The following is an 18,142-nucleotide window of genomic DNA, read 5'->3' on the forward strand; positions in this document are numbered from 1 at the left end:
TCCTCATTTTAAATGACCACCCCCAAGTTGCCTACTTTGACACCAGCAGAAGGAGGGTGTGCACTTGGGCTATGTTGGTAAGGATCTGCCACTGTCAGTGTATGACTGGTGTAAGTAAAGTAAAGCAAGCTTGTGTATTCACTCTTCTCTGAGCATGCAAAATTGTGAGCACACTGTATCTATGGTTGCATTTCGTGTGTTGGAACTGAGCTCTTCGCTAAGAGGTACCAGTGGTGGCTCGTGTTGCCTTCAGTGTTCTGCACAGAGCCAGGGGCAGTCCCTAGCTTTTGGGCAACATATCTAAGGCAGCTTTGTCCTACATTTTTGTGTGAATAGTTTTCTGATACACAAGTTAACTTTGTCGAAAATGCAAAAAGCATTCAAGCATGCTTGAATCTGGCTGGCACGACTCAATCTGATCTCCAGAGAAGTACCTTTAGAGAAGACAATTTTCTCCGCGTCACCAAAGGCTGATTTTCACCCCCTTAGAGGGCAGCAGGAATCCAGATCTGACTATGAACTATTAGCATGTCAGCTAAGGCTGCCTTCTGGCTGCAATTCTGTAACATAGAGGCAGATACTGTATCAATCACATTGTCCTCATTAACTGTTTTTAATACAAATGGCTCTCCAAGTCTTTCAGTGTCCAGGAGACCTGGTACTGATACCAGTTCTATCAGTAGCTCTAGAGTTGTTAAAATCTAGTCCTGCTAGACACTAATGTCTCCCATCTTGTAGTAAAATTGGACCAAGATCTTCCCTCCTCTCCCTTTTTTTGGTCTGTTGAAATTTTGCTTAAAATTTATGTCCAACTTTGACCCATAAGACCCAAGGTACTGACTTTGCATCTTAAAGTAGTTAAAGAGGTTAAACAGAGGCAAGAGCAAATGTAAAAACGTACCTGGAGTTGGTTAGCATACAGATGATTGGATTAATTTACCCCTCTGTCAAAGATATGGCCTCAAGCAGGCATAGAAACTTGAACTTTCATAAAAATTCAATTGAAATTTAACAGTTCTAGCTGGAAGTTTACTTTGTAATTAAGAAAGTGCTTTGCTTTCTTTCTCTAATTAAATCAAATAAAATTCCATTTTCACAGTCAGAGAAGTAAATGCTATCCTTAGGAAGCATCTAAAGAAGAAAAATAACCCCTACAGGTCTTCTGGAAAGTTTAAAATTAGTTCAGCCTCATTTAAAGACAGGGATCCAGAGGCAATGCAAGATGTTGCTCTGGTGTTGTGCTGCCAGCCCAGCCACTAACTCATGTCAAGATTTGAGACACAGAGGTGCCTGATCATGTTCAGCCACCACCACACTCAATTATTCATGTGCTTTGACCTTTTAAGTGCAAAATGACTGAAACCTTATATATATTTATGGTAACATGGGCTTTTGCTGACAGAAGTGTTGTATGACTATAACTGCTGCAGTTACCCAGCCTTCCAGCTCAGACTGCAGCTGTGATCAGAATTCAGAGAATGATCCTTCTGCCTGTATCCCTCAGAGAGGCTTCTAGTCTTTATCCAGAGCTGCCAACACCATTCAGTGCTTATCCTGTATTGCTCTAGGTGCTCTTTTCACTTGGACCAGTGTAGATCACCTAAATTTATTCATAGTGGTTGTGAAATACCTTAGTGCTCAGGTAAGAAAGCCAGAGTAGCTTCATCAGAGACACTAAGGAGCCAATCTACCATAGGTGTATGACAACTAACAATTTAATCTTTTGTCGTAACAATCTCTCTCTCATTTTGTTTACCCTCAAACCTCCCTTGATGTCTACAAGGACATTTTTCTCTTACTTTCCCTTAGCTGCACCACTACGGTGACTGTACCCCTAAGACTGTAGCATACAGGAACACCAGAGATCCTCTCCCCGATAGCATCCAAGGCTACCCCTTTCTCCAAAACCACCAAACTAACACCAAAGCTGATTCACTGAAAGCTTGAAAAGACAGGCATGTTTTTAGACCAGAAAGAGGTCATCACACCGTTCTGTCTTCTAGAAGATCCATCTCCCCCCAAAAATGGATACCTAACTTCTGCATAAAGGACATTCAGAAAACTATTAACATAAACCCTTGCACCATCAGAGCTGGTGGGATGCTGTGCCACAAAAATAGAGGACTGACTTACAGAATTCCATGACAAACTATGTGACAAACATGTCTAACTTCTGCTCTAGTCTAATCTCCAAGCCCTTGTCCACAGATGCTGGAGAACGCCTCTCACACATAGTGCCAGTAGCAAACGCAGCCCGCAGCAGGGTAAGGTCTGGGAAGTTTTTCTCTTTGGGGAGGCCTGGCTCCTCAGTAAGGAAGAGGCAGCTCGGGATTACAAACTGCGGACCTACACACAAGCACCTCTCTTACCCCGCTAGACACGTTCTGACTTTTGGGGAGAAAGCTCCCGGTCGCGGGTCCGAGGGCTGGCCGGGGTCCGAGGGGAGACCGCCCGCCCCGGCACCTCAGCGTAAGGCGGGAACTTCTCGGCACACGGCGCATGCGCCAGCAGCAGCGCAAGCACACCGCCCGCCCGCCCGCCCCGCCCCCCCGCCCGCCCCGCCCCCCCGCAGACAGCGCTTGCGCAGTGAGGTCGTGGACCCGGGAGGCTTGGCCCGGCGCGGCCCCGAGGCACCGGCGGCCGTAGGCCTGCGAGAGCTCCGCGGAGTCGTACTGCGGCGGCACTACCGAGCAGCAGACCGCAAAGACGGACTGCGCTGTCCCGCTGGTTGCTCCGGAGGGACGACCCGTTCCCGAGGCGGGGGACGACCGGCGGGAAGCTTTGCGCATGCGCAAGCCGCACGCCTGCACGAAAAGCCTGTGAGCGAGCGCAGAGCGCCGTGTGCGCGGCCGTCGTCAGTGCGCATGCGTCAGAGGCGTTCTCCTGGGTGTGAGTCGGTTGGGGGGGCGCATGCGCGCGTCCTCCGTCCGCAGTATTGGAGAGCGAGGCGTGGGGATGCCCGCCGCTGCAGTGCGCATGCGCTGCCCCGCCGCCTGCAGGGCCGCGGCGTGACCGCTGCGGGGCGGCAGAGCCCGGGCGCGGCCCGGGCCGCTGAGGGGCCCTCGGGCAGCTCGGCCCCGAGCACGGCCCGCCGCAGCCCCCGGGGGCGGGGGGTGAAAGGCCTGACGGCACGGGAAGGCCTGCCCCGGCCTCTTTCAGGCGTCCAGGGCACCTGCCTTTCCTGCCCTGCTGAAACGGGGCCTCGCGTTTCAAGAGGAAGAATGGTGCGTCCCCTGATTAAGTCACCCTCAGAAGGTAACGCCCCCAGCCCTCTAGAAATAACCCTTTTTAACAAGGAAACCCTCTCCGCAGCACCTTGTGCACTGACAACCAACATCTGCAGTCTCTTCCCTAGGAGCCCAGAACGTGTCTTCAGATTTACCACATCACTCCCCACAGATGCAGTCGGTGCCTCCTTGTTCACAGAAGCGATCCCCCACTTGCGGCAAACGGCTGCCTTTCCTGACAGAGGGAGCAGGCTGTCCCACCATTACCATTCACTTGGGTAAGAAGTGCTCTACCTTAATTCTTTCCCCCTTAACCCCTACCTTGGGAACATCACACTCCTTCCTTGAAGTTTCCATACCCCACGTACTGTCACTGCTACTCATTTAAAAAATTAAGTTACAGTCCCATAAGCACTGTTCCCCTCTCCTGTTCCCCCCCAAAGGCATTGCTGTGACTGTAAAGGAGCTGTGATGTTGTCAGTACGCAGAAGTTCAAGGAAAACAAGGCGTAGGACAAAGGCAAGTGTATGTTCAGTGGCCACTGGGGCATAGCACCACAGTGTACTTAAGTAATGATATGAAAAGGAGTATTGTTTTGGATAGTGGCTCACCCTAAGGTAACCACTTTACTGGCAATGGAAGTATAGCCCAACGTTTTGTTTAGAGAAAACTTCCAGCTCTTACGAGAGCATTCGCTGATATAGTCACATCTTGGACAACTGCAGCTAAACCTAAGTCTCCAGATTAAAACTCTGCAGATTTTAACACTCAGGCCCTGACTCCCATTGTCAAAAGAGAGCAGAAGTTGAAATTTATTCTCACAAATGACTACCAAACTAGCAGATGCACTCAGGCTGCATAAGGTCACAAGTAGTCTTCAGTAAAAGTTTCATTTCCAGTATAAAACAGTAATGCCATTTTTAAAACAAAGCCTACAGGTAAAGACAAAATTTCACATCTTAACAAAAAAAAAATTTATTCTGACTAAACAAAATGTACAATGTTTCCCAAACGATAGTTCTCGTGACTCTCTGAAGTCCGCAGGTCCATTGAGTAACTCGATCACTTCTTACCCTGCAGTCTGATGAAACTACTTTTTGCCAGACTTCTTTATTCCACCACTGGCTGCCAAAAGAAACAACACAACTGGTTAGACAACTGTTAGAAAGTTTAGCTACAAATTTAGTTCCTCATAAAATCCAATCCCCACTAAACTGCCTGTACAACTCAGATCGCCACTGGTGAACTGTTGTTGCACGTGTTACTCTTCTGTGTTTGTGATCTCACATCTCTGAATGAATAAAAACATTGGAAACCAAGTTTCTCCTGGAACCAAATATGCCCCATAAATCTATGAAAGAACTAAATATTTCAACAATTCCTTTGTTCTTCCATGGGTACCCTCCATTGTTTAGTTCTTATACAGCAGGAGTATAGTCTGGTCAAATTGAAGGCTAAGGGAATAAAAACATTGATATCTCTACAGCAACCAGAGCCCCCAGCTGGAATTAAAGCCCTACAGAACCAGGTACTGGAATTATGAGAGTTCCAGTTCTCTGGAATTACCTGTTCTCTGCAGTCCCTATTATTGAAGAGACTAAAGCAGGGTGAAAGAACACAGCATATTAACACAGCAACAAGTGTGGCATTTTTTGTAAATGCTGTTTTTTACAGCTTGTGTCATGTATAACCAGGGGAAAGGAAAAAAAGAATAGCAAGGCTACAGCAAGACAGGCTGCAAGGGCTGATGGTCAATAACAGACTTCACACTCCAATATGATTGGTTCTAACACCATTGCCTTGCTGAGGCTCTTGGGAATATTCTAGCCCTCCCAGAATAACATAATAATCACTATCTGCTTTGGCAAGCATTGGACAAGGACCAGATGACTGAAATTCAGTCTAGAAAAAGGGAGAGTAATAATGGCAGGAAAGAACTACGAAAAAATCTGTAAGCTGAAGTGCCCTACACAGAACAAGTTTAGGATGGTAAGGACACAGAAGAGAGGCTCAGCGAATTGTTTTGCATCAGAGTCCCACACCTGGCACATTTTTTGTATGCCGAAAAATCAGAGGAGCTAGATCAATTTGCGATAAATAAACAAGAAATATCCCAAGTCAGTGGGACTAGATGGCACTCCCTCCAAGAGCTATGACAAGCTCTAATGTGAAAATGCAGAACTGCTGGCTAAGATTTGAAACTTACCATTACAGGCACTCTGTCAGAGGACTCATAGACTGCCAGCATAGCTCCCAGATAAAAAAAGGGTTCTGTAAAGAACTGGGCAACTATAGACCAGCGAGTCTGACCTTGACCTGTGTAACAGAGTCTGTAATAAAGCAGATAAATAAACAGAGTCTTGTGAAAGTTAACAGACTCCTGTAAATTGTAAATCCTTCCTCACTGACCTGCTGGAACTCTGAGGTTATCGTTAAGTGTATGGCTAAGTGAATCCAGGGATTTTCATATTTTCAAACAGCATCTGACAAGACTCCATAGCAAAGGTTATTAGTGAAACTAAGTTGCTATGGGATTGCCGGAAGGGTCTTTCTGGGACCTTTCAAGACTGAAAGCTTGCTAAAGAATAGGAAGCAAAGTGTAAAGTTTAACAGTCTTCACAGAATGGAAAAGTGATTAGTCACATTAATGGACCACAGGTCAAAAACACCTAGAGGGAATTAATAGGCAGGGTGCACCCTTTAACATCTCTAATCCGATCACTGCAAATGCTGAAGGAGTACAAGGCGAGTGCACAGACTCACATTAACACTATCTGCTTCTATCACTATCTGAGACAAAGACTAGGCTCAATGTACCATCCAGATGCACGCTGCAAACTTTCTTCTGTGACACAGAGTACTTTACAGTCACTTAGGCAAAAGGGTTGAAGCCAGAGTAATTTCCCATCATGTTTTTTTTTCTGCCAGGAATCTACTGCTCTTGAAGAAATTCATCCTCTAAGAGAAGAAGTACTGGATTTGTTAAACTTCCAGGACTGTGGCAAAGCCTACAAGTAATATATCTGGAAAGAAAAGGATGGTATGCTAAAATAAGAGTAGAAATGTCTCTGCACCATCCCACCAGAATAGGTTAGCATGCAGACGCGCTGTTGCACCTGCTAAACCACAACCTGCATCAGTAATTTGGGCACAAAATTGCATAGTGAAGGAGAAAAAAAAAAAATTAGCCTCTATTTGTTACTTATCATCTACACCTGCCATCAACTTACTGGTGTGTGTTAAATAACCTTGAGGTACATGCCTTTTTATGTTTTTCAAGCAAAAACATTAAATTTTTGAAGCCAGCAAGCCCTCCATTTTTCCTATCAGTATGGCACCTCACTTACTGAGGGGCCCTTTTCCAGCAGCCTTTGCTTTCATCTCCTCAAGTTTCTTTTGCTCCTCCTTCTGCTTTTGTTTAAATGCCAGATCTGTCTAAAGAAAAGAACAACAGTGTTTGTTAACATCTCCTCCCAAAAAAATTCAAAAACAACTGACAAGCAATGAGAAACAAGTGTAATGTTCTAATAGCAATAAAAACCTGACTGAACTGATGCAAGACAGCCGAATACTACTAAATATGCAAAACCTTGCAGAACTATGACGAAGTTTTTTTGCTGTACCAGAATGCAATGACTAAACTTTAACTTTGTTTTATCTTTCTGAAATTAAACAAGTATCGTTTCCTATGGCATAATCTAATTCTGCTCTCTGATATTAGATGTTTGCACTAAAACCATTCATTAATATGCCACCAGTGATACTGGGAGCCTAGTGCACAAGCACTGTCTAACAATAAAACTTGGATTATATAAGATGTAAAAAAAGAAAAGTTTGCTTTTACCAAAAAAAAACGCATTAATTTAAAAAAAAATCCTTCCACACATTTGTCCCTATTTTCCCAGGTTTAATATGTTTGTATTGGTTCCAAGAAATCTAGTGAGACTGCTGGCAAATTGTACAGGCAAGCCAGCTGTTGAGCATCCCTGCTAGAAAAGCCTCCAGAATTCAAGAGAGCTCAGACATACTCTATCACTTAGATAAACATTCTTCATAGACATCAGGGCTGAAAGGGACCGTAGTGTTTTTCCTTGGCACTCAGGATTTTGGGGTAACTAAACTGAGGACCCTGACAACTGAGATTCTATAGACTCTTCACCAATCCAATCCATGGCTCAACTACGTTTATAACCAGAAGGTTTTCCTCTTCTTATGTTAAAGCTTCCCTAGCTGCAATGTAAGCCTATTACTTCCCCTACCTGCCCCACACAGAACAGAATATTCTGTTTCTCTCACCAGGTTTTCCACTGTTTGGTTTTTTTTTTTCCTGTAGACTAACGTGTCTTTCTTAGTAAATCAATCGCTCCCATTTATCCACTTTTGTAGGTTTTTTTTCTTGCAACGTGTTGCCCCCCTGTGCTTGCAGTGTTGCGGTGCTGAGAGGAAAAGAAATATTATTACATCATGTTTGACACACAAGATTTTGTTTATACATCTTGTATGATTTTTTTCTTTTGCAACACCTGATTTTGCAGGTTCATGTTCAGTGTACAATCTAAGTCTCAAATCCTTTCAGGTGGACCTGGAGTTTAGCCAGTCATTCTCCTTGTATTTTATAAGTTGATTAGTCTTACCAAAGAAAGGGACTTAGCATACATGCTTAATTAAATTAATCTATTTTTTTCAAACTTTCTCCAATTTGTTAAGGTTACTTTTCACCACTAATCTTGTCCTCTGACAACCTGTGGCCCCTCCAGATTTTGTTTTCTACAAAGAGAATAAGCTGTATTGTCAGTTAGTCAACCAGCCAACCAAGGCACTAATCAAAACATTACTTAGACTCCGACTGAATACAAAATCTTGCAAAACCCCACTCAATATGTCCTTGCAGTTAGACACTGAATCGTTAGTAACTGCTTTTAGAGTGTGGCATTCTGGCAAGCTGTATGCTCACCTTCCGTCACGTTTAGAGGTCCCGTTCCTGCCTTGCATTTGAGAATGTTACATGCACTAGCATCAAGAACCTCCTATCTACTGGTTTTCTCCTCATACACAGAGCACTGCCCTGCTACAGAACAGAATTTCCTTCGTTTGTCACATTTGTACTAAAATCCATACTGGCTATTAATTTTACATTATTATAACTTGAATCCTTGTAAACACTTAATTGGTTCTACCGTTTCTCTAACAATAAAGCTTATTTAGAAAGCTGTGATTTTTTTTTTCCTTTTTCAGAGAGACATAATATTTGTCTTCTTCCAACCACCGTTGCCTCATCCATCCTCCACGATCCTCAGAAATAACAGCTTATGCCCACACTCTGAGCCCTTACATTTAAGTGTCTCTAACGTGAGATTTGCTAGTACCTAATTTATTTAAACTACTTGATAATCCCCGGTTTTTTGTATCCTGTCCTAGGCTCTTGTGACCGCATTGATTTGTGAGACTTCCCATCACCGCCTGCTGCTTTGGCGAGGCCGTTCCAGCCTCCTCCGTGGCACCGGACTCCTCCGTTAGCTTCCACTGCTACGTTTACCGCGAACACAGGCGGGATGTCAGCAGAAAACAACAAAAAAAAAAACCCAAAACCGGAAAACCGGGGCCGCGGAAGGCAGCACATCACCTCTTGGTCCCTTACGGCCGCGAGTTTTACCGTCAGAACGGCGCTTCGTAAAACGTGACGTTTCATAAAATGCGTATGGCTACGGAAAGCTGAGCTGAGGGATGGTACGAACAAGGAAAGCAGCCCCGCCGCAAGCGGGGGCCGAGGCCCAGGCCAGAGCCGAGCGGCCCAGGCCCGGTGCCGCAGGCCCGGTGCCGCAGCCGCCCCCCCGGGGCTCGCCCGCCGCCCTACCTCATCCAGGTCCTTCGACTGCTTCTTCGGCTGCTTCAGCGGCTTCTTCTTGCCGCCTGCAAAGACAGAGGAGACAGTGAGGACCGGCGAGGGAGGGAGGGAGAGGCGGGTCGCGGGGGGCCGCCGGGTGCGCCGGGCCCGGCCTTACCCTCTCGGCCCGACATGGTGCCCGCTCCGCTCCGCTCCGCTCGCGCTCCGCCGCGCCGCCCCTCGCCCGAGCGGCGCGCGCACGCGGGCTCGCGCCGCCTGGGCGGCCGCTTCCGCCTGGCCCCGCGCGGCCGCCGTAGCGCTTCCGCCTCAGGCGCCGGTCCGGGCCGGTCCGCGGGGAGGTAGGAGGTGCTGCCCGGGCTGGGTGCTGCGGCGGGGGGCTGGTAGTCCCGGCCGGCTCCTCGGGGAGGGCTGCAGGGTGGGGAAGGAGCGGCTCGGTTCAACCTCCGCCGCGCACGGAGCTCCGGGCCGCCTCTGGTGTTGGCGGGCGCGGCCTAGGCGAGGGCTGGCGGTGGGAGCCCCCCGCGGCGGGCCGCTCCTTCCCGCGGGTCGGCTTTTGTAGCTGAGGTGAGACCGGTGCTGCTGCCCGGGCCTGTGCGTGGCTACTAGAGGCGGTCGCCGTCTCGCCGTGCTGGTTGTAGGATTCCCGGAGCTAGGGTCCTGGCTCTGCCTGCGGTGAAAGGGTCCCCTCCGGCAAGGAAGGGGCCGGTCATGTGGAAAAAACAGACCTTTTCCCCCGCCTCAGGCGTGAGAAGTAGAGCTGTGAACGTGTGGCGGTGTGTCGGAAATTCCGTTTTTACATTTTGGCAGTGGCAAAAGAGACTGCTGCAAAATAAGAGGGGACCCTTGAAAGCTAGTCTTACTCCCCACCACTGTCCAGTGTGTGTAGCAACTGGGGTGTAAACCTTTTGAAAGAATGTTTATGTCAATGACTGTAGGCAGGGGAAACTCATTTTCTTACAAGGGGAAGCAAGAGAGGGACAAGGCATGTTATCGCAGATGAAGCTTTCGTAACTGCCTTAGGTCCTATTAGCTTAGACTGAGATTACTTTCTTTGCAGTCTGTGTGCAACTGTCTGTGTAGAAATTTTTCTAAAAATCTCAATCTTCTTTCTCTTTTTGCTATACTGTCTCAATAGCCTGAATATTTGGTAAAACTCTTCATGTAGTAGTGCAATTAAAAGAGGGAAATCTTGCAGTATAGGACAGACCAAGTTGAGCTGGTTTTAGGGCATGGCCTGCAATGTAGAGTAGTAGGTGTTGTAACAGTAAGACATATGAGTGATGCTGGAAGAAGAGAGAACTTCATTTCCATGTTCTCGTGGTTTCAATCTACCATATTATGCATATAAAACAACTGGTAAGATTTTCACTGTGCTGCTAGGTATTATTACTATTTGTTAGAAATGTTTAACAGGGAATGAACCTGTGGTGTTCAGAATCAGTAGCCAGCTAAAAGCTGATCAAAAATGTCTTTCAGTAGGAAGAATCCTTTCCCGTGGAGATGCCTGTATTTGCACATACATGATGTCATTAGCCACCTAAAATTAACACGGAAAACTGTTTTAAAATAATTTTTTAAAACTATGCAGCAGCTATCAAGCTTTCTCAATAAGCCGTGTTTTTATATTATATTAGTCAAAACCTAATGTAGTCATACTCAAACTTCATATAAAACTTTATTTGAAAGTTTTCCTGTTTACAGTTTTTAGAGGAATGCACTCAGTAGAAAATTAAGATCTTATTTACAAATCAATAGACAATAAACCGTAACTAGCAGTCTGCTTTTGCAGTGTAAGCAAGAATTTTAAAATGCAGCCCTAGCTGTGTGTTCACTACTTGATATTTTTCTGATCTTTTGGCTCTTCCTTATGTTTTACTTTTGTAAGCAGTCTCATGAGAATACTTGTGCTCAGTTCAGCACTTCTGTGTTTTCTCTCTGTCCTTTATGTTTTTGTCTTTGCATTCTTCAACACTTTGTGTATCTGTGGAGTGTGAGATAAAGGGAGTGATCAAGCCCCACTTCTTTTCTTACCAAGATTTTTTTTCCCTCTCTGTCTTTTTTCCTTTTCTGTTCTTTTGCAGAATTGTTAGTACCTGTGACATGGTACACCAAACTCAAATGTGAAAGCACAAGGCAAAATTTCATATGGCAATCACTTCTATGCTGAAGCATTAAACTACTCTGAAGCTACTCCTGCTGGTACTGGATCTATTAATGCAGTGAGTGAATTAGTAATCAAGAAGCATGGTGGGAGTACTTACTAACAGCAGAAAAGCAGGAATCTGTGGCAGAACTGCCCTTTGTTGAAAATTGTGGAAAGTTCTCTAGGTAAGTAATGGTGTAAAACTAGTGAAGGTTTAGCCATTCTTGAATTTTATTGGGTTTGGTACACATGTGTAGTTTTAAGAGGTATTAATTGGCCATACTTCAATAACTTTTCTTTTTCTTCTTCATCCTTGTAGCACTTTTATTCAGTGATTAAATTCAAGACATGGGGCCAATGAAATATAAGTCAAGTGTGTCCTCGGTGTCCTGTGGTCTGCAATATCACCATTTGTTGATAAAGTGGAGTCCAAAAATGAATTTACACATAGTGCGGACTTACTGCTCATCAGCACCTAAAAGGCCTGAAGCCAAGTCTGCGATAGAAATGGCCATGAGTCTTCTTAATCGGCTGACAGAAGCTGGGACCATTATGGGAAAAAACTCCCTTCAAAAAATGTCTGCAACATGCAAGAGTTGGTGGGACAGATATGAAGAGTTTGTTGGAATTAATGAAGTTCGAGAGGCTCAGGGAAAAGTGACAGAGGTAAACATGGAGATAATGTGCAAATTTAAAAATTATGAGTTGAGCTATATGAAGTATAAACACTGGCTGTGAGGCAAAAAAGATCCTCCAAGGAGAATCATGTCTTTTTTGCTGCTTTGACTGTCTGTACAGATACCATGAATGTGTTCTAGTCTACGCATGTTAGTAAATACAGCTTATCCCTTAGATTGAAATGGAGCATGGTTTGTTTTGTTGTCCCCCCCTCCGCCCCCCAAATAAAATTCTTATAATTAGTGATTTAGATCTGTCTGGTAATAAGTCTCTAAAATACTCTTTCTTCTCAGGCTGAAAGTGTCTTTATGATAGCTCGAGGGATAGTACGAGAAGCTCGTGAAAATGTGGAAGCCCAACAGATTAAACTGAAGGAAATTCGGGACCGCTTAGACAGGGTCTCTCGGGATGACACCCAGTATTTAGAACTGGCTACTCTGGAACACAGGCTGCTGCAGGTAATTTGTTGGTACTTGAGCCCTGGCAAATATGATGAAAAGTTGTGTGCTTTGCTTCCATCACTAGTAACTGTTCTTGTAGATGCAGTTCAGTTCTGAAGTACAGGGATCTGAATTAATTTCTTATGATACTTGTTTTAGTTAATTATTATTGACAGATTGATCTGCTATGCAAATTGTATATGTTAATGCTAAAATAGGGTAGTAAATTTGGAGAAGAAAGCTGAAGATAGTGAGCCTAGAAAATTAGTTGTTGTAGTGGTGACCTGTACATGAGCAGTCAACAAAAAGCTGGGATTCAATGAATTAACCTTCCATGTGATGAGAGAAGCTCCTTTCTGGTTGTTAATCCATGAAAACTCTCTCAGCTGCCTTCTACGTGGCCGCGACACCCAGGCAATTCATTAAAGCTTTTGTCAGAGAGCAGCAAGAACGAGGCTGCTCTGTAAGGGAGGGCAAGCAAGAAGATGAGGTTGACCGCAGTGCAGGCTGGGCAGTATCCTCACCAACAGGATGCAGTCCTACAGCACCACTGGATGAGCCAAGCAGGGCTGGTGACAGAAACATGTTTATTAACAGTCCATCAATCAGAGATAAACAACGTAGCAGCCAAAGTCAATGCAGGAAATCCAGATGAAACTGCAGGAACAGCAGGGAACAGGCCCAAAAGCAGGTATACCTATGGCAAAGCTCAGGCAAGAAGTGGGTACCAATGCCTGAGCTTAAACTAAGCTCCTGGATCAGTGGGTAGAACATCAGGAAAGAACTAGAGAGCTGTAGTTGTCTAAATAAGGGATTAGGTCTGTGTGGATGAGACCTAAAGAAGAACAGAGCTTCATGACTATGAAGAAAGGTAGAACTCAAGTCACTGTTGTCTGTAAGGGAGGGGTGCCATCTTACAAAAGAAATACACGCTTGGAAGAATGAAAAGAGTTCTGGGAGATGCAGTTAGCTGACAAACAGGCTCACCACTACCAAAAGCAGCGATTCCTTTGCTAAAACAGTGGGATTTTACTGCAGGAAAAGAACCAGAAAACCTTCCACTATTTTGCTGAGATAAAATGGCTTACAAAAGGAAATGCCATCCTGAAGCCAGCGAGAAGGGAGAAAGGGAAGACATTTTGTCTGTGAGCAGGGTAAGAAAGAGAAGGTAGGGGAGTAAGAAGCGTGTGTATTCATGAGATGAACCTATCTGAGACATCCTTTCCAGTCTTATTTTCAGTTCCCATTTAAGGGGTTTAGAACTGAAAGGAAGAAGTGTGGTAAAGGTAGTGTTTGGAGAAGTAAGCAGAGCTGAAAAAGTTAACATTATGGGGAGAGAAAGACTTTCCCCACTCATACCCCTTTTCTTCATCAGTATGTGACAGATTCTTGTGTAGAGGATCGTCAGCTGTATTTCTTGATGACCTTTTCCATTTCTCAGTTTTGACTTAAAATGATGTCTTAAGTAGGATTAATAAAGAAAATCCCACATTAAAAGGAAAATTTCTGAAACACAATTAAGGTATGTTTTTCATTTCCATTCCTTCATCTGTGCTGGGGTTTGGCGGGGGGGGGCAGTTAATATGGACTTTATAGCTTCATATTATACCTTCTCCCTCAAATCACTGTGTTTCTTGCAGGAAGAGAAGAGGTACCGAGCTGCGTATTTAAATGCAGAAGAATCTGAGAGAGAAAAATTCTCTCTCTTCTCTGCAGCTGTAAGGGAAAGCCATGAGAAAGAGCGAACAAGAGCTGAAAAAACAAAGAACTGGTCTATTATTGGTTCTGTACTAGGAGCCATTATAGGTGTTCTTGGTTCTACCTATGTTAATCGTGTAAGGCTGCAAGAATTAAAAGTCTTGGTGCTTGAAGCACAGAAGGGCCCAATAAATCTGCAAGAAGCCATCAAAGAACAGGCCTCCAGTCATTACTTACAGCAGAAGGATCTCAGTGACGTCATAGCCGACCTGAAAAACGTGCTGCAAACAAGGACATCACAGGAAATGAAAGAAGGCACTTTGTTAACTAGAGAAGACAGGAATAACTCCATAAAAATAGATTCTCTCTTAATTCCTTTAAACGAACAGCTAAACTACACTAAACAAGTCAGTTCATGTCTAGGGAGTTTACAACAGCAGTTTAACAGTTTGCAGGAAAGTATAACGCAAATGATTTCTGAAATGCAGAGTGTTAAACTTGCGGTTCATTCTAGACCTACAGAAAGAGTGATGCCAAGGTCTTCAGTGGAGGGTAAGGGCCAGGCTTCTGCCGTGAGAGATGTGATTTTAGAATTGTGTGATACCGAGCGGAGACTGGAAACACAAATCAAGAGGAATTCTATTTACAGCACTGCAGTGACATGCGCTGTGTTTGCTATTACTCTGCCCGTACTCTATATTATACTTAAAGGGAACTGATCTCTAATTAATTGCCACAATTTACTAGATGAATAAAAGTAAACTTGCACTCTAAGTACTTAAGAGTACAAGTCCAAATAAAGTTATGTTAGCATTTCTCGTTATGCTTTCTCCTGTATATTTGGAAAACTTGTAAAGGCTTAGTCCATCTACTGCTGCAGGCTCCATGTTTACAGTCTTTGTCATGCCTTGTGGTTTTTAACTCCTCAAGCAAAGGAAATTCCACAGTTTCATCTGTTGATTTCATTCACTGCTTCACTCTTTTACTGTCTAGTCTTGTATATCATGCCAGTCAGTCACTTTCACTCTGGAGCTGTATTTGTGATTTTCTGTTCAAATGATTCTTTTAATCTATCATTGATCTAAGTGCTTCATGTGTAGTCCTTTATAATTTTTGTCCCGATTTCTTCATAGTTTTGCAATTTGTCCATACACAAAACATTATGAGTCATTTTACCAAACAGATAGAAATATTTGCCCTGAAGTTTTTGGTTCGGTTTTTTAATTCTAGATGCAGCGACTTGAAATGTGAAAAACAGCAGGGGCCATGTAAATAAGGATTGAAATTACTATGATACAATGTGGCTGTACAGCCAGATGATTCATTTAAAATACATTTAAGTTACATGTGGTAACTTTTTCCTAGGGAATGTTTGAAGTATCCAAAAGCATTTCTGGAGCTTTAGCTATTTGTTACTAATAGCTCCATGTCCTTAAAGGCTTACAGGCAGGGAAGAAGGGTTCAGATGCAGAGATGTAGTGAGTGTGATGATGTTTATTCTGCAGATGCAAGCCAATTAACCTTTCTTTACAGACTCCTTAACCCATGGTTCCCTATGTATTTTGTGGTTTTAGTAATCATCTATGGCGCAATCACTTTCTTATCCTTACTAGTGTCTCATTGGAACTTTCTCTGTTTTTTATTCTTTTTTCAATTTTGTCGTGTCTGGAAATGGCAATGCTACTGTACGGCAGGTGCTTTTAAGCTGGTATGTTAATGGTACTAGTGTTATGCAAACTACTCCAAAATAATATTTGGAAAAAACTGAAAGGTCCAGCTGCCTTTTTTTCCTGGAAGGATGAAGAATGGCTGATTGAGGAAAAATGCTTGTCTAAACAGCTAAACATCAGTATCTCTGTGTGGCCTAACACAAAGTTGTTGGTATCGCTGTGATAAATAGTTTTCTCGCTGTGATAAATAGTTTTCTCCCTGTGATGGCAGCAGATAAGCAAATCAGATGTGGAACTCCTGCTTGATGAGCACTTCTGTGGAACCTTTGCAAACACAGGAGCGACAAGCTCACTTCATGGTGTAATGCCTTTGTGTAAGCATTTCAGAATGACTAAGTTGTGTTTAGTATACAGTCTGCTATGGGGTTTTTTTCTTCTGTGAGCTCTTTCTAGTTTCTTCTCAGTAACCATATTAAAAGAGTTTGAGGTTTTGATTATAAGCTCCTAAGACTTTAAGATCTTTGTGACAGGGACACTTGCTCTATGAAGCACCAGCTCCATTTGGTATCATTAGGTGCTATTATAACATGACTGAATAAACAAACAATATTAGGAAAGATCTGTGATGACTCACTACTTATAAGGGCGATGAAGTATGCAAAAAGTGGTTTGGGGAAGGATCACTGCTGATTTATATATTGATCGTTTGGAGTGTAAAGTGAATAACAAGCATTTGTCAGAGAAGCTGTTTGATCTGATGGCTTGAGAACTGGGATGAAAATTCCCATATGCTTAGCTGCATCAAGAAGTATACATACAGATCAATCCAATTTTTCAAATCTATAATACTTCTTTTTCTCATTTCACAAATATTTTTACAGGTTATACTTCTTGCAGGAGCTTGATGAAAATCAGAGGCAAGTGTGTAATTAAAGGGAAATGGGTAGTACAATGGTTCTGTTTGTAATTTGCTGGCACTAGTCACTGAGAATTTTGTTCTGGTTTGGGTTTTTTTTTTTCCTTCAGTTTAACTCCATAAAGGTAGCCTCCCCTTATTATGTAAGTGGCTGAATTTTATTATATATACACAGATTATATATACATGAGCATGGTTTTAAAATGCTTCGTGCTAGGCAGCTAAACTTGAAAGTTGAGGCAACACTCACTGAATCGTACTTGGTACAATGAGTAGGGGTCCAAGGCTAAACTTGTGTACAGTAAATAAGAGAATACAGAAACAAGGGTTGTGTATTGTTCTAAAGAGATCTGCTTTCTACCCATTTAAAAAAGGTAGTAGGTAGCTTTAACATTACCTAGAGTTTTGGGAAGAAAAAGTCAGTCAATGAGAATGGTAGCAAATAAATCGGTGATAAATAAGAGTTTGAAATAGGCAGCCTGAACTTTGAGAAGAGCTGGAAGGTGTGATATGTATCAAGATGAAAATAACTGGATCTCATTCTTTGTAGGGAGTTTAGAAGATTCAGGAACAGGTTCTGTGTGCAACGTTGTACAGCTGGCAGAGCTCATTGTTACAAGTGATTACTGTGGTTCTCATTTCTGCTCTTCCTTGCTAAATCCTCATATGTGAAGTGACAGCAGAATAATTTCAATTAGGAAAAAAACCCTTGTAATTAACTGTGTCTATATAATAATTAGGAGGGCAGATTTGTATATTCCCTCAATCCTGGATTAATCATCACTCCATTGTGGCAATGATCTAAATGTGTAGTTTGGTGCTGTGCCGTATGTGTACCCCAAAGCCAGAAGGTGTGGCTGCAACAGTAACAGCTGTACCTGAGCTAGCTGAAGGCAATATCCAGGAAGACGCTGTAACATAGACTATACATATAATCTGTTCAGTACTTTATGCTAAATCTTTGTCATGGTAACACAGGCAGCAAATACACAAGTTTGAACAAAACTGTACAGAAGTGTTTATTTGAGTGCTCACATTAGTTCAGGTACATTTGCAGTACCAACAGTGATTTACACAACACACAGTGACATCTCAGTGTGTGTTGCCTAATGATTCAGCCACAGCTAAATGAATAGTTCGTTGCCTGTGCTCTTCTAGCCTATTTTAGTTTTTTTTTAAAAAAAAGTCTTCTGTTGCATACCTGTGGATTATTAATATAATAGATAGTTGAGTTTCACTTTTGGAATGAGGTCTCTCAGCTGAAGCTTTCCTCAACAAGAAAGTTCTGCTTGCTAAGGCCTTTGGAGACTTAAATTCTTGCTCTTTCTGTGAGCATAGTCCTCTCTGGGCAGGATGGCTCAGCCAGCCCTGTGTCCCAAATGCTCATCAGCCAGGAGGAATGATGGTTGCAATAGTTTGTACATGTCTAGTGAGGCCAGGGACTGACCTATGCATTGTGTATAGGTCAGAGAAAGCCAGTGCTGATTGAACTTAATTCCACTGTCAATCAAGACATGGAAGATAA

General features: G+C 43.4%; 1 protein-coding gene and 1 long non-coding RNA gene across 8 annotated transcripts; one reads left to right on the top strand and one right to left on the bottom strand.

Annotated features, from left to right (window-relative positions):
• Positions 1–2,635: 2,635 nt before the first annotated feature.
• CCDC51 (coiled-coil domain containing 51) lies at positions 2,636–14,854 on the top strand. Of its 7 annotated transcripts, none has more exons than XM_041118668.1 (8): positions 2,636–2,819; positions 3,344–3,505; positions 6,156–6,267; positions 8,646–9,157; positions 11,154–11,400; positions 11,535–11,881; positions 12,187–12,351; positions 13,974–14,854. In XM_041118668.1, exons 6-8 carry the CDS (start codon positions 11,564–11,566, stop codon positions 14,748–14,750), a joined length of 1,260 nt encoding a protein of 419 aa, XP_040974602.1. In that variant the 5' UTR covers positions 2,636–2,819; positions 3,344–3,505; positions 6,156–6,267; positions 8,646–9,157; positions 11,154–11,400; positions 11,535–11,563; the 3' UTR covers positions 14,751–14,854. The 7 variants fall into 7 exon arrangements, with proteins under 7 accessions (XP_040974602.1, XP_040974601.1, XP_040974603.1 ...); XM_041118667.1 differs by lacking the exon at positions 2,636–2,819 and adding an exon at positions 3,052–3,255; XM_041118669.1 differs by lacking the exon at positions 2,636–2,819 and adding an exon at positions 3,052–3,255 and having other exon boundaries at positions 3,400–3,505.
• Positions 4,178–9,356, bottom strand: LOC115353746. Its single transcript, XR_003927687.1, has 4 exons — positions 9,230–9,356; positions 9,082–9,137; positions 6,575–6,662; positions 4,178–4,352 (listed from the first exon to the last, which is right to left on the bottom strand). It is a non-coding gene; the product is annotated as an uncharacterized LOC115353746 (long non-coding RNA).
• Positions 14,855–18,142: the final 3,288 nt, after the last annotated feature.

The sequence above is a fragment of the Aquila chrysaetos genome, chromosome 20 (genome assembly GCF_900496995.4).
Source record: "Aquila chrysaetos chrysaetos chromosome 20, bAquChr1.4, whole genome shotgun sequence".
NCBI classification, from domain to species: domain Eukaryota; kingdom Metazoa; phylum Chordata; class Aves; order Accipitriformes; family Accipitridae; genus Aquila; species Aquila chrysaetos.